Source organism: Malaclemys terrapin, chromosome 13 (assembly GCF_027887155.1).
Source record: "Malaclemys terrapin pileata isolate rMalTer1 chromosome 13, rMalTer1.hap1, whole genome shotgun sequence".
In the NCBI taxonomy this organism is placed as follows: Eukaryota; Metazoa; Chordata; order Testudines; family Emydidae; genus Malaclemys; species Malaclemys terrapin.
In genome coordinates, this window is record NC_071517.1 from 8,381,580 (window position 1) to 8,396,585 (window position 15,006).

General features: G+C 42.4%; 1 protein-coding gene across 2 annotated transcripts; it reads left to right on the plus strand.

The window, feature by feature from the left end:
• Positions 1 to 3,515: 3,515 nt before the first annotated feature.
• On the plus strand, positions 3,516 to 11,480 carry DDX5 (DEAD-box helicase 5). Of its 2 annotated transcripts, none has more exons than XM_054048398.1 (13): positions 3,516 to 3,621; positions 5,070 to 5,235; positions 5,377 to 5,473; positions 5,554 to 5,687; positions 5,836 to 5,901; positions 6,494 to 6,635; positions 6,724 to 6,884; positions 7,284 to 7,456; positions 7,777 to 7,887; positions 8,268 to 8,329; positions 8,420 to 8,479; positions 9,730 to 9,954; positions 10,794 to 11,480. In XM_054048398.1, exons 1-13 carry the CDS (start codon positions 3,614 to 3,616, stop codon positions 11,177 to 11,179), a joined length of 1,791 nt encoding a protein of 596 aa, XP_053904373.1. In that variant the 5' UTR covers positions 3,516 to 3,613; the 3' UTR covers positions 11,180 to 11,480. The 2 variants fall into 2 exon arrangements, with proteins under 2 accessions (XP_053904373.1, XP_053904372.1); XM_054048397.1 differs by having other exon boundaries at positions 3,517 to 3,639.
• The last annotated feature ends 3,526 nt before the right edge of the window (positions 11,481 to 15,006 follow it).

Below are 15,006 nucleotides of genomic sequence, written 5' to 3' on the forward strand. Positions count from 1 at the left end.
CTTTTAAAGTATATGATTGGAACATACAGTATATGTACATTGAACAAGTATATAGACTGGGTACCATGATCAGCAGTGAAATAATTAACAATATTATAATTTAAACTATATCATAACAGGCTTGAGTGTTAACACTCATTTGAAATGAAGGGCTTTTCAGATCAATGGAGTAATTCATACTTCTCAGCGTCATTGTTTAAATCAGTCTGCAAGTAGGGGTTACAGTCTCAAAGTTATCTTCACAAGCAAAGTTTAATTTGTTTTTAAATAGTAATAATGGTTGAAAATGTCTAGAGTGTACAGGACCTTAGAAAAGGTAGTGATATGATTAAAGGACTCCAGCAAACAAAAGACTGAAGAGGAATGTACAGTGTGCGTTTTTAAAACCCATATGCACTTCTGTGCGCTAGTGCACTTTTTATGACCTTTGCACTGGTATACTGGTTCTGTTAGGGGAGTTGGAAGGATACAGCTCATAACCATTTACAATCACAGCTATCTTAATATTCATAAATTCTGAAAATGCCTGAACACTGGACAACAATCTAAAAAATTATACTGGGTTATGTGTATTTATCCTCTGTATTTTTCTTGTAAGGAAAATTATTCCAGAAATTCTAATTATTTGTGATCAGGCAATTAATTTCAATGGGATTTAGACACTGAAATCCCAGAGTACTTTTGGGGTGTATTTGATTCAAAACCCTTGGCCACTTGCTACTCTGTGTCTGTTTGGCATTTCCTATTTACAATGAGAAATCTCAGAAATTCTCTCATTAGTTTAGCATGGATGCTGCAGCTCCACCATTTCCTAGCAGCAATTGAAGATCTAGAGAAGACTGGGCATCAGCAGGTGCTAAAGCAATGACGGGAGAATTTCTGAAAATAGTGCAGATGCAATCTGTAGTGAAACATGAGGTAATTTAATGGTAAATAGTCTAGATTAAATTACTACATGGTGGGTGCACAACTGGTTGAAAGACGATACTCTGAGTAGTTTCTGTCAAACTGGGTGGGCATATCTAGTGGAGTCCCACAGGGGTCAATTCTGGGTCCAATGCTATTAATTATTTGAATTAATTACTTGGATAATAGAGTAGAGAGTATGCTTATAAAATCTGCAGATGACACTAAGATGGGAGAAGTTGCAAGCAGTTTGGAGAACAGAATTAGAATTCAAAACTTCTTTGACAAATTGGATAATTGGTCTGAAATCAACAAGATGAAATTCAATAAAGACAAGTGCAAGTATTTCACTTAGTAAGGAAAAATTAAATGTACAACTACAAAATAGGAAATAACTGTCTAGATAGTTGTACTGCTGAAAAGGATCTGGGGTTATAAGGGATCACAAATTGAACATTTCAATAATGTAATGCAGTTAGAAAAAAGGCTAATATAATTCTGTGGCATATTAAAAAGAGTGTTGTAGGTAAGACACAGGAGATAAAATTGTCCTGCTCTACTTGGCAATCACGGCTTCAGCTGGAGTAGTGTGCCTAATTCTGGGTACCAAACTTTAGGAAAGATGTGGATAAATTGGAGAAAGTCTAGAGGAGAGCAATAAAAATGATAAAAAGGTTTAAAAAACCTGACCTGTGAGGAAAAGTTAAAAATAACTGGGCATATTTATCCTTGAGAAAAGAAGACTGACAGGAACCTGATAACCAGCTTGAAATATGCTAAAGGGCTATTATAAAGAGGACCATGAACAATTGTTCTCCATGGACACTGAAGGTAGGACAAGAAGTAATGGTCTTACTCTGCAGCAAGAGAGATTTCGGTTAGATCAGAGTTTCTCAAACTGTGGTCCGCGAGCTCCACTCAGGTGTCCTCTAAGGTGCACGCCGGGGTGGCCGTACACAAGAGAATGAGGGGCCACCCACCTAATTAGTGGCGCTGCACAGGTGTGGGGCCACTAATTTAGGTGCCTGGACTCTGGAGAAGACGTACATGTAAGGTGAGGTGGTGGCCGGGGGGGAGGAAGGGGGTAGGTAGGAGGGGGCAGTGGGGTGAGAAGAAGGGGTGGTGGGAATTTGGGATATGCAGGGCTGCAGTGGCCAGAGAAAGAGGTGACTTTCCCCAGCTCCAGGGCTGCAGCTTTCCAGCCTCAGCTCTGTGGCTGCTGTGGCAGGGGAGACCTCCCTCCTTTCTAGCCCCAGCTCGGGGGCTGCTGTTGCGGGGGAGAGAGGGCACATCCATCGCATTAGAAACGTAAGACTACTGATATTAAAATATGAGTTGTCTGCTTTTATTTGTAGAACAAAAAACGTTAATTATTGATTTTTTTTAATATAGCGCTTTTATCCAAAGCGCTTTACAACAGTTAGCTAATGGTACAAACATTTGGAAAGATCATTTGGGGGAGGAATAGCTCAGTGGTTTAAGCATTGGCCTGCTAAATCCAGGGTTGTGAGTTCAGTCCTTGAGGGGGGGCCACTTAAGGATCTGGGGCAAAAATCTGTCTGGGGACTGGGCTTGCTTTGAGCAGGGGGTTGGACTAGATGACCTCCTCAGGTCCCTCGCAACCCTGATATTCTATGATCATTAATTGCTCTGCTGAGACCTGCAGCAATTTTCAAGTGTTGCATGAAGAAAAAAGTTTGAGAACCACTGGGTTAGATCACAGGAAAAACGTTCAAACTATAGGCACTGAAATAGGCTTCCAAGGGAGGCTGTGAAACCATCATTGTTAAAGGCTTTTAAGAACCGGCTAGACAAACACCTGTCAGGGATGATCTAGGTTTATCCTGCCTCAGTGCAGGGTTCTGGACCTGATGACCTCTCAAGGTCCCTTTCAGCCCTACATTTCTCTGCTTCTAAATACTACTAGGGTGAACCACCTGCCCAGTCACAACATTAGGGGTTGAATTTAATAGGATTTCGTGTGTGTGAATAGTACACTGGAACAGCCCTGTCAGAAGCTGGGCCTGTTTAGCTGGAAGCGATTTAGATCCAATGTGGGGCAATGTCCTTTTGATGCGAGTGGGCTTGTTCCCCTCAATAATCTTGGCGAAGGTGTTCAACACAGTTGGTCAATGCCCCCCTCACGGCCCCCCTCCATCACCTCAGCGGAATGGGGCTACCGACAAAGGCCTTTATTACATTAACGGGGCATATGGGGGTTGGGCGGCATCACAGGGGACGCGCAGGCGCGAGCGGCTCGTGCTGCTCTCAGAGGCGTGGGCGCGAAGGGCTGAAGTCAGGCGAGGGAGGGCGGGACGCCGCTCGAGGGCTCTGGGGACGCGCCTGGGGAACGGAAGGGTGCGCGAGCCACGCCCGAAGTGGAAGGGGAACTTCCGCCTGCGAGCACACAGCAGCCGGCCGGCCGGCGAGGAAAAAGAGAAGTCGAGGACAGAGCTCTTGTGGTCACGCCCACAAGGGGGGGGAGGGGAATCCGGGCGACTCGATCTGTGACGCATGACAGAGGGGCGGGTTCTGTGCGCGCGTCACGAACCGGTTCCCAGCATTCCCTACGGCACCGGCTATATAACCGGCGTCCGGGCGATTGGGCGGTCCCCATTCATTAGAATCGCCGGTGCTCGCTGTCTTCACTGTACCTTCCGCCGCCAGCTTTAGTGCTCGGGCTCGTCTCGCGTCCACCGCCATCACCATGCCTGGGTACGACATGGACAGAGGGTGAGCCTGGGGCCCTGGCCGGCGCTTGCCGCCGTTTTCGTCCGTACGCCTAGATCGACCGTTTAGCCGTGTAAAATGGCGGCGGGGGTGGGAGCCTTCTCCTTCAGCGCTCCGCGGGCGGCGGGAGGGGGCCCGATCCCAGCAGGGGCCGGGGGAGGGGCGAGGCTGGCGGCGGGGCGGAGGTGCGTGACCCCCGGGGGTTGGTGACCTAGGACCCGGCTAGGTACAATCTCTGCCCTCGGCGGTTGGGGTTATTCGGCACTGGGGTGGGGGGCTTTGGGCGCTCGATTCCCCTTCGGGTTGGCGCCGCCCGCCGCAGATTGCGCGGGAGGTGGGGTCCAGGTCTCCCGGCTGGGCGGTTTGGGGAGCGCCGCGCTGGCGGAATCGTGATTGGCGGGTCCACGGGTTGTCCGGGCGCCTCTCCGGTGCCGGAGACATCCGCGGGGCGGCTCCCCCCGCTCGGATGGCGTCCGCGGCTGAAGCCGGCCGGCTCCTGCTTTGTGTTGTGTAAGCGGATGTTAATGGCCGGCCCCGCCATGCGGTGACTGAGGGGAAATCAAAATGCCGGCGGCTGCTGCTGCCTTTGTTCCTCCCCCTCCCCGCCCAGACTCTAAAATGGCAGCGGCTGGAAAATGTGGCGTAGACAGAAATGAGAAACAAAGGAAACGGCAGCGGCCGCTCCGCCATGTTCCCCCCGGGGGCGGAGGGCGCTCCCCCGCCTAGCCGGGATGGATGGGCACGGAGCCTGGCGTGGCAAATAAAGCTTAGTAGCGCCCGCTGTTCGGGGGGCGACATGGGGGGCGGGGTGCGCCTGGCGGCTTAACGTGATTTGGGGTAGTGGGGATTATTTTACCGACATTTTTGTCGAATGGGCCCCGGATGTGTATGGGCGTCTCAGTGCGGGTTTTATTTCGTTACCGAAATCGATGCCTTTGTTTAGAACAAAAACAAACCAAAAAAAAAAAATCATCTCCACAGCAACCCACTTACGGGAATGTTGTCTCTAGGTTTTATAACGCCCCACCCACGCGCACACACCGGCTTTCTTCAGTCTCTGACGCACGCTGGGAGTGTCCCTTCTATTCCCAAGGCGTTGGGGCTGTCCTGTTTTTTAATCGTTTTGTTTGAGCCCTTAGAAAATTATGAGCGCCTTTCAGTTTGGGATGTTGGGTATTTGGTAACTAGAGCACACCTGCTGCTGGGACCTTTGAAATCAAAACTCCAAGTGTAAATACCACAAAGATCCCATGAAGTTAAATCCTTGAAAACATTGCTTCCTCAAATAGTTATAACCACAGACTAGGAATTTGATATATTGACAATCTTGGATTGATCTGATGTTATGGAAATGAGTTAATTGCCACATATGGGAACAAGTTCGAATTTTCAGAAATCTTCAAGGATAATTACTATTTTTTTTTTTTTTCCAGGTTTGGTGGTCCTCGTTTTGGAGGAAGCAGAGGTGGACCTCTATCTGGAAAGAAATTTGGAAACCCTGGAGAAAAACTTACAAAAAAGAAATGGAACCTAGATGAACTGCCCAAATTTGAGAAGAATTTTTATCAAGAGCATCCTGATGTAGTTAGACGCACTGTGGTATGTATCATGGCTGTTCTTTGCCTTATTAAACTTGGTGTGCTTTTTACTTGGTAATTTATTGATTGTGGGACATGGATCAATGAGTGAATTGCAGGTTTGCTGTAGATTTCTTTAAAAGCCTAAATATTTGTTTTGCAGCAAGAGGTTGAACAGTACAGAGCAAGCAAAGAAGTTACAGTGAAGGGCCATACCTGTCCAAAACCACTTATAAATTTCTATGAAGCTAACTTTCCTGGTAAGTACCCCAGTATACCAAGGGGTCACTCAGACTTCATGAATACAAACAATAGCTAATTCATTCTTTCTCTTTTGCAGCAAATGTTATGGAAGTAATTCAGGCACAGAATTTCACTGAACCAACTGCTATTCAAGCACAAGGATGGCCTGTTGCTTTGAGTGGACTGGATATGGTTGGAGTAGCACAGACTGGATCAGGAAAAACCCTGTCTGTAAGTTGTGACTTTAAACCTGGGAATGTAGTTACATAACCTCAACTTCGTGAAGTATTGCTAATACGCTTATCTGTAAATCCAGTTTCCTATCTGAAATACTGAGAAATGCATGTATTAACAGAAGGTTTTCTTTGTTTTCAAACAGTACTTGTTGCCTGCCATAGTGCATATAAATCATCAGCCATTCCTAGAGAGAGGAGATGGACCTATTGTGAGTATGAGGCTGGTCTCTCTCTCCCTCCTCCCGCCCCCTTCTTAATTTAACAAGAGGAATGTTGTGTTAAAAGCACAGATGGTTAGGGGGAAAATGTTGTGTAATGAGTAGAAAAATTAGGCATTTGCTGGTAGTCAGTTTAATATTTTAGCTAGTCCACCAGGTTTTGGTGCATTGCATAGACCCTGTCCTCCATTAAGGCTTTGTCAAATTCAACCAGAGTAGAACTTCCAGTATTTCTATTGGAATTATGCGTCTCAAAATGGGAATATTGGCTTGATGACACCTATATCTCAATGTCTGGCTTTGAGGATATTTTGCTGAAGGCAAAGGTAACTGGCAGCAAAACCCAAAAGGGCTGAGTATTAAGCTTTTTAAAGTGCTGCAGGAAGACAATCCTAGTCCTAGGCTTCTAAAAGATTTAGAGTAATAAGTAAAACTTCCTTGGTTACCTTTGCCTCCATAGGCAACATAGAACTTCGAATCTTGTTTCTTTAAGAGAAAAGTTAACTAGATTTGACAAAAATTGACACTGCACGTGCTTACTTACCTTGATGGAGTGCTAATTTGATATTGACAATGTTTATAGTGTCTGGTGCTGGCACCAACTCGAGAACTGGCTCAACAAGTGCAGCAAGTGGCTGCTGAATATAGCAGAGCATGTCGTTTGAAGTCTACTTGTATTTATGGAGGCGCTCCAAAGGGACCACAAATTCGTGATTTAGAAAGAGGTATGAATAAAGTTGTTACCACGTAGATAGACATTGGCAGTGTGGAAAATGTTCTCAGATGTGCTAATCTCAGTGTGCTTGGTCTAAGGTGTGGAAATCTGCATTGCAACACCTGGAAGACTCATAGACTTTTTAGAAGCTGGAAAGACCAATCTCAGGAGATGTACTTACCTTGTACTTGATGAAGCTGACAGAATGCTTGACATGGGATTTGAGCCTCAGATCAGAAAAATAGTAGATCAGATAAGGGTAAGTAGAAGTCATGTTCCAATCTTTAGTTAACCAAAATTTATGTAGTTCAAAAATGAAGTATCAGGGGGTAGCTGTGTTAGTCTGTATCGACAAAAACAACAAGGAGTCCGGTGGCACCTTAAAGACTAACATTTATTTGGGCATAAGCGTTCGTGGGTAAAAAACTCACTACTTCAAACACAAAAATGAAGGTGCCGACAATATCAAATCACGTAATTCTTGCAACCATCATATTTCTCCTATCCTTTGAATTACATCCAGTTCAATTATAGTAACATTTGTTGGACTGGATCTATCCTGTTAACTCTAGCTGGGTGCAGTATTTTGCTATGTGGTTCAACTATACTGTTCTGCTTGTGTGGTTCAAGTTAATAAACCGTCTTAATGTTTCTTCAGCCTGACAGGCAAACTCTAATGTGGAGTGCAACATGGCCCAAAGAAGTTCGACAACTTGCTGAAGATTTCTTGAAAGAATATGTACACATCAACATTGGGGCATTGGAACTAAGTGCGAACCACAACATTCTTCAAATTGTGGATGTCTGTCATGATGTAGAGAAGGATGACAAGTACGTAGTCACTTGAGAACTTTGTGCTCCCAAAGCTGGGTGGGGGTGTGAAAACATTAATGCAAGTCAGATCTCTTCATGGGGGTCTACTAAATTAATAGAACTTGGGGGGGGGGGGTGGGGTTTCCTTTGATTCTATTTAGCTTTATTGTGTGATTGGTTTTTTTTTTTAAGTTTAATGCTAAGCATCTTAAGGTTAAGAACTGGGTCTTAATTATTTGAAATCAAATAGTGAGTCTTAATAGCAGTACTAAAGAAACTGCTAGTTTTGGGTATTGCCTTGAGTTGCTGTTTTGATGAACTAATTTTTCTTGCAAAAGACTTATTCGGTTGATGGAAGAAATTATGAGTGAGAAAGAAAACAAAACCATTGTGTTCGTGGAAACCAAAAGACGATGTGATGATCTTACCAGAAAAATGAGAAGAGATGGGTATGTTTCCTCTCCAAATTTTTAACCTTTTTAGATTTTGCTATATAGCTTAATTACTCCAGGTTAGCTTCCCTCAGTCCACAATTCACTGACCAGTGTACATATAACACTCTCTTCATAGTGATGAACTAAAAAATCAATCTAGTATTAAATGTCAAGTGAATAGTGCATCCAGCAAGATGATCTTTCATAATTGGTGCAGTATAAATTCATTAAACATCTTTAATGTCCATTTTAGGGGGTTTGCAGTTGGTCTACTTAAAAGCATAAATATATAATATAACTGGTGGAAGCTCATTAAAATGTTTGTCAAACTGTCCTGATTTGTATATGTCTAACATCTTGATGAGATTAGTCATTCAATTTAAATATGCTTTCAGGTGGCCAGCAATGGGTATCCACGGTGACAAAAGCCAGCAGGAGCGAGACTGGGTTCTAAATGGTAAGTGTGACTCCTAAACTGTTCTTGGCACTTAAATTAAAAATCTGACCAAGAATATAGATAAACTGACCAGACTGTGTTCTGTTACAGAATTCAAACATGGAAAAGCTCCTATCCTGATTGCTACAGATGTTGCATCCAGAGGTCTAGGTTAGTACAACTCCTCTAATGCCAGTTGCCAAACATTTAAAGAAAGTTCATTGCTTTCTTTAACCTCTGCATTTTTCTAAGTTTTTTTTCACATAAAGGTGCAGTCTTTGTGGCAAGGCCTAGGCATGACAATCGGAGGACTCGAGGGGGATGGAGGACTAGTGGAAATGATCGGCTGGCTGCTTCCAGTCGAATAGAGAGGTGACAGCTGAGAGCATTGTGTGCCAGTAATCTTCAAAAGGCAAAGACCATCTTTTAAACTCCTACCCCATAAACTGTTCTCTCATGAAACAGCAGTTTTTATTCACAGTTCACTTTGCCCTGGTATTTCTTTTCTGTCCCATGCTTTGCATGATTGCCATGGTACAGTGTTGTTAACTTTGTGCGTACTGTTCGCTGTGATCTGTGGGTCTTTGAATTTCAGTGACTTTTTGCTGAAATGTCGAAGAAAATTATGAACTTCATTGTTCAATGAAATTCATTTCAACCTTGAAATGGAGAGAGCAGCTTTAAAATGTACTAAGCCTTGTACAAATTGGTGAGTACTGGCACATGAGATCTGAGAAAAAGTCCACCTCTCACTTTAGCAAGTGGGGTGGGAAAGCAATGGCTTCTCCTTTTGAAAGTCAAAGTTCCTCCTTCACCTATGCACCAGTCGTCATGTCGAGACCTGCCAGAGAGAGACACATTCTCAAGTGAACCCTGGCTTCTTGGAAGCGCTTGCCTAGACAAGACACAGTGCATAAAAACAACTTGGTGACTTTGGGGGACAGGTATGTTTTTCTTGCAGCTGCGGTTGAAAGGTCTTGGCAAGACAAGCAGTGTGGCCCATTTTTTTTGAGCTTCTGATGAGTGTGTATGTGAAGGACCTTGTGTGTTTTTACTCTAAGGTCCTCAAATGAGCACATGAAGAGGCTGCTGTGAGCTTTAGTGGCCCTACTGCAAGAAGCATTCAGAAGTCACTTGATGATTTGTAAGGGAACTCTTGAGTTGGGAATGACAAGCAAATGCATTCTCCTTTATGGTAAGGTTTTTAGGTCACTGGGTGGGTGATAAGATGGGTACAGATGGAGTGTGCATACTTTTTTTTTCTCTTCCACAATATTCAAGCAAAAAGGATGATTCTAACAACATTCTTTGCAGCCATTAGCGTCTTAAAAATATAGTTGTCTAACGTTTATTTTTGATTTGGCTGTTGTGGTGTGCAAAACTTTGTACATTGCTTTTTGCCACACTGCAACACTTTACAGATGTGGAAGATGTGAAATTTGTCATCAATTATGACTACCCTAACTCCTCAGAGGACTATATCCACCGAATTGGACGAACTGCCCGCAGTACCAAAACAGGCACAGCCTACACATTCTTTACTCCTAACAATATAAAGCAAGTAAGCGACCTCATCTCTGTGCTTCGGGAGGCTAATCAAGCTATCAACCCCAAATTGCTTCAGTTGATTGAAGACAGAGGTTCAGGTAAATATTCCATTTACTACACTTTTTTTTTTTTTCTTCCCCTTGTCAGTGAATTCTTTTTTGTAGCCTGGTACGTAGCTTTAGACAAATTTTTAACTTCACACTGCCTCCAGAGACCCTGAACTTGGGCAGAATAGTACCTTTTACTTCAGGAATGCATTAAAATGTCATGATCTTGCCAGTTAAAAGAAATGGGTTTCAAATCTGTTATACATGAATTGTACTGAACCAGGAGCATTGTCAATTGTATGGAAAATAAAACTTTAATTGGCCCATGGCCATACTATACTACAGTAATCCACAGCAGACCACTCTAAAAAGGCTATATTCTTTCTTTGGCACCAAAGTTTACTCCATCTGCTACTATTAGCATTGGTGGAGAAAAATATGCTTGTCTGTACTACATTGTAGGCCCTTATTCCCATCTTTCATTTCCTTCCCTGTTTCTTTCTGTACCTCTAAACCTCCTTTGTGCAACCTCCCATTTACCTCCCCCTGCCACCCCTGGCTTCATTATTGCTTTTCTATTCAAACCACTTAATTTGATCATTGTAAGTGCTTATGTTGGGGTTGTGTAGAGTTAACACCCTGAGATCAGTGTCAGGCAGTCTGCAGACTGGGAACGCATCTGTTTGCACTTACCTTAGTTCATGTTTGAAAAAGTTGACAATGATGAGCTTAAAGTCTTCAAATGAAAGTTGTGTATAGAAATCTGGATACCTTGAAGTGCAGATACATTAAGTGGGAAAGGTACTTCCCTATAACATGGATATTGATGCTTGATTGGCAGATAACTCTTGAAGCCAGTATCTCATCTAGATTTTTTTTTCCCTTCACAGGTCGTTCCCGAGGTGATCGACGTGACAGATATTCTGCGGGCAAAAGGGGTGGATTTGGTAGTTTTAGAGAGAGAGAGAATTTTGAGAGAACTTACGGTGCAGTAGGAAAGAGAGACTTTGGAGCAAAAGCCCAAAACGGTGGCTACAGTGCTCAAACCTACAGTAATGGAACTCCATTTGGAAATGGCTTTGCAGCTGCTGGCATGCAGGCTAGCTTCAGAGCTGCTGGTAATCCTGCAGGAGCTTACCAGAATGGTTATGATCAACAGTATGCAACTAACATTGCGACTATGCACAATGGTATGAACCAACAGCAGTATGCATATCCTGCCACTGGTGCTGCTCCTATGATAGGTTACCCAATGCCAGCAGGTTATACTCAATAACTTTAGAAGTATATTTAAATGTCTGTTTTTTTCATAATTGCTCTTTATATTGTGTGTTATCAAGACAGGATAGTTATTTAAGAAACTTACGGAAAATGCAGAAATGACTACAGTGCAGCAGTAATTATGGTGCACTTTTTCGCTATTTAAGTTGAATATTTCTCTACATTCCTGAAACAATTTTTAGTTTTTTGTACTAGAAAATGCAGGCAGTGTTTTCACCAAGTAAATGTACAGTGATTTGAAATACAGTAACAGAGGGCAGTGCATGGCCTTCCAATAAAGATATTTGAAGACTGAATTTTCTGTGAAATGGAAATGGTTTGTCTCAATTGCGCAACTTTACATCAGTGGAACATGATAAATGTTTTTCTATTTAATCCCAGAAAGAAGCTTACTGCATGTTTTATTTTATCTATCCTCTCAATAACCACTTTAAATAACTTCATCTATTGCTAGAGAATCAGCTTATTGCATTCTAGTGCTGTGACTTCCTTTTACTGGTTATAAACACTCAAACTCTTTGGAGAACATTAGCTGAACTCTATTGGCAAAACTGGCTTCAGATTTAGTATTGAAGAAAGTAATTTTATGCATTTGTTTGACACTCTAGAGTAGATGTAATCTGTGAAAATACATGCAAACAATGGTACAGCTAAATGGTTCTTAACCAAAACTCATTAGATGAAGGGCAAGAGTAGTATGCAGCCGTCCTACAGAAGCTTTTATCAGCCCTTCAAAGCAAGGGTGCTGTAAACCATGCAAAGTGCAATCTGGGAGTCCAAGATCTAGTATTAAAACCTTCTGCAGCCACAAAAGTTAGAGCACTAATAACTCCGTATACAAGTAGACCTGAATTGTTTTGCATGGAAGCCTGTTTCCCAGAATTTTACAGACCTAGATAACCAAAAGGGTAATAAGGGACTTAACACTCAACATGTACTGTGCATAGATGTTACCAATACTCTTCCCATTAACTCAAAAGGCTCATAATTTAGTTTTTACAACAGTTATTCCTTAAGATTGCATCAAGCTGAGGTTTCTAGTATAGGAGCTGGAAAATGTTATGCTCCTACAAAGCACACGGGGTCTTTATAGAGAGAGGCAAATATGCAGCATTTATTGAGAATATCAGTTAGCCTATGCTTTTCAGTCTCTCTCTCCCTCCTGCCAGTGATGATCCTAGTTACCAGTCTGTTGTAGCTTGAGTCAATCTAATGACCAGTTAGAGTGTGGAGTGGGTTCTGGTCGGTCATGATCCGAGGCCTTGCAGGACTGAACCTAGAGTTCCATGGCAAAACACCCTAGCTTTATATAGTTGTAAATTCCCATTTGAGTCCATGCATTTTGCAATGTCATCCTGTAATCATAGTCTTTAAGTGGTATCATTTGATGGTTATTGTCCGGCTTCCCATCATTACCTCCTATTTATTGTCTTGCCTTCAGGGGTGCCCGTCTCACCTCTGAGGTAGTTTATGCTGCTATCATGGATACAATGGATGTTTTCTGATGGTCAAGAAGTGAAAGACCAAGAGACAATCTGGACATTTGTGATGGCTTTCACACCTTATCTTTTCCTTATGCATGCATTCCTCATTCACACAAACAATCTCTTACAGAAACCTTCAAAGGTATACAGACAGCATTTTGTATTCAGCAGAATACATTGTAAATCAAGCCTACAATTTACATTGGGGCTTCAGGCTTTCAACATTCCTCTAATTTGCTTAACATAAATACAAGATCCTGTTTCTTACTTTCTAAACCTTAAAACAAAGAAATGTATATTTAACTAGAGTTCCTAATTTGTAATACATATAGGAAACCATAGTAGACATAACTTATCCTAAAACAAAAGGGTGACCATAATCATTCATAAGGATTGTTCTGACAGGATGAAATCAAATCATTAAGTCTCATAGTACATTATAAAATCCAGCTCCTACTCTAGGATTAATAACTTTCTAGGCACAGGGAAGAACCTTCCATCTTGCAACATGGATATTGTAGGTGAGCCCTGAAATGCAATTTGTTCTAAAATCATCCAGCCTCCCAACAGTGTTCAAGATGCAAGTACTATTTCACTATATCTATATAATAAAAAAGTGAATGCAGTAGCTTTCTCTTAGGAGGAGGCCTTTGGCTTGTCTGCTATAACTTTCACTAGCAAATCACATGGTACAATAGAACACAATGAACTATACTATGTTGCTGAATGCTAACATTTGTATTACCATTGTGTATTAGCCCTAGGTGCTGTACAAACAAAATGACAATCCTGCCCTCAAGAGCTCACCATGTAAAAAATCAGTTCTCATTTCCTTATATTCTGTGACCCTTACACCCCCCCCCACCCCCCAACTTGCCCCATAGAGCCAATACTGGTCTGGAGGATACAGTGGCCTCAGCCCCACAAGCAGCTGACTTGTCAAGGTTTTTTTGTATTTTTTTCCCCCCAGGAATTGGAAAACATGGCTTTTGAAGTAGCTTTGCCAAATGTGCTGATGAGACTTTCAAGTCAATCTTAGTTCAAGAAAACCCTAGAGGTGCTGGTCACCACTCTTACTACAATATTAAGTCAATTGTGCATTCAAATATACCACTGTTAGCAAGTTGTAGCAGTACTAGGACCTGCAGGTAAGATTGCATTTTTTTAATTGCTGGAAGGAACTACTGCAAAACAATAGTCCATTTTAAAAGATGGAGTTGTATAAATTGAATTGCTAAGATGACATAAATAAAATATATCCTGGACTGACAACTACCCTGCATAAACAGTGTAGGCATTTTCTAATCACTGATCAAAGCAAGGCTATTTACCTAGATTCACACGTGTGTGTTCTTTCAACCCAGTCAAACAAGCAGCTTTTGTTTTGGAAAGTCAACTTTTATGAACACTTACAAAGTGTAAGTATTCAGCACTAATGCTCTCAGTCCTAAATGCCAGATTACCCAATGCAGTTGGGGGGCTGTTCCCTGCCCTCAAGAGGTAGCAGGTGGAGGTGTTGGATAGAATAGCCATATTAGCTGAGACCAGTTGTCAATCTAGCCCCTATTCTGTCTCTAACCTTGCTACTGCCAGTTGCTGCAGAGAGAATGAACAGAAGAGTAGTTTAAAGTAACCCATCCCCTAGCACACAGTCCCAGCCTTTGGCAGCTGGCGCTTTAGGGACACCTGGAGCATGTGGTTGCATATCTAACTCTTGGCTAATAGCCATTTATGGACCTGTCCTCCATGAATTTATCTAATTCTTTTCTGAACCCAGTTATACTTTTGGTGCTCACAACAGTCCATGGCCATGAGAACCACAAGTTGCTTGTGTGTTGTGTGGAGAAGTACTTCCTTTTTAAATCTTGTTGACTGTTTCATTAGGTGACCCCTAATTGTGTTATGTGAAGGGGTAAATAACACTTCCTTATTCACTTTTTCTATATCCTTTGTGATTTTATTGTCCTCGATCATATCCTGCCTTAACTATCTCTTTTCTAAACTGAACAGTCACCATCTTTTAAATTTCTCCATTATGGAAGCGGTTCCAGCCCCAAATCATTTTTATTTTCCTCTGCACTTTTTCCAATTCTAATATCTCTTCTGAGATGGGGGTGACCAGAACTGTGTGCAGAATTAATGGTGTAGGCATACCATGGATTTCTATAGTAGCATTATGATATTTTGTTTTGATTATCCCTTTCCTAATGATTCCTGACATTGTTACCATTTTTTGACTGCTGCTGTACATTGAGCAGATGTCAGAGAACTATCCATGACAACTCCAACATCATCTTCTTGAGTTGTGGCAGCTAATTTAGACCCCATCATTTCATAT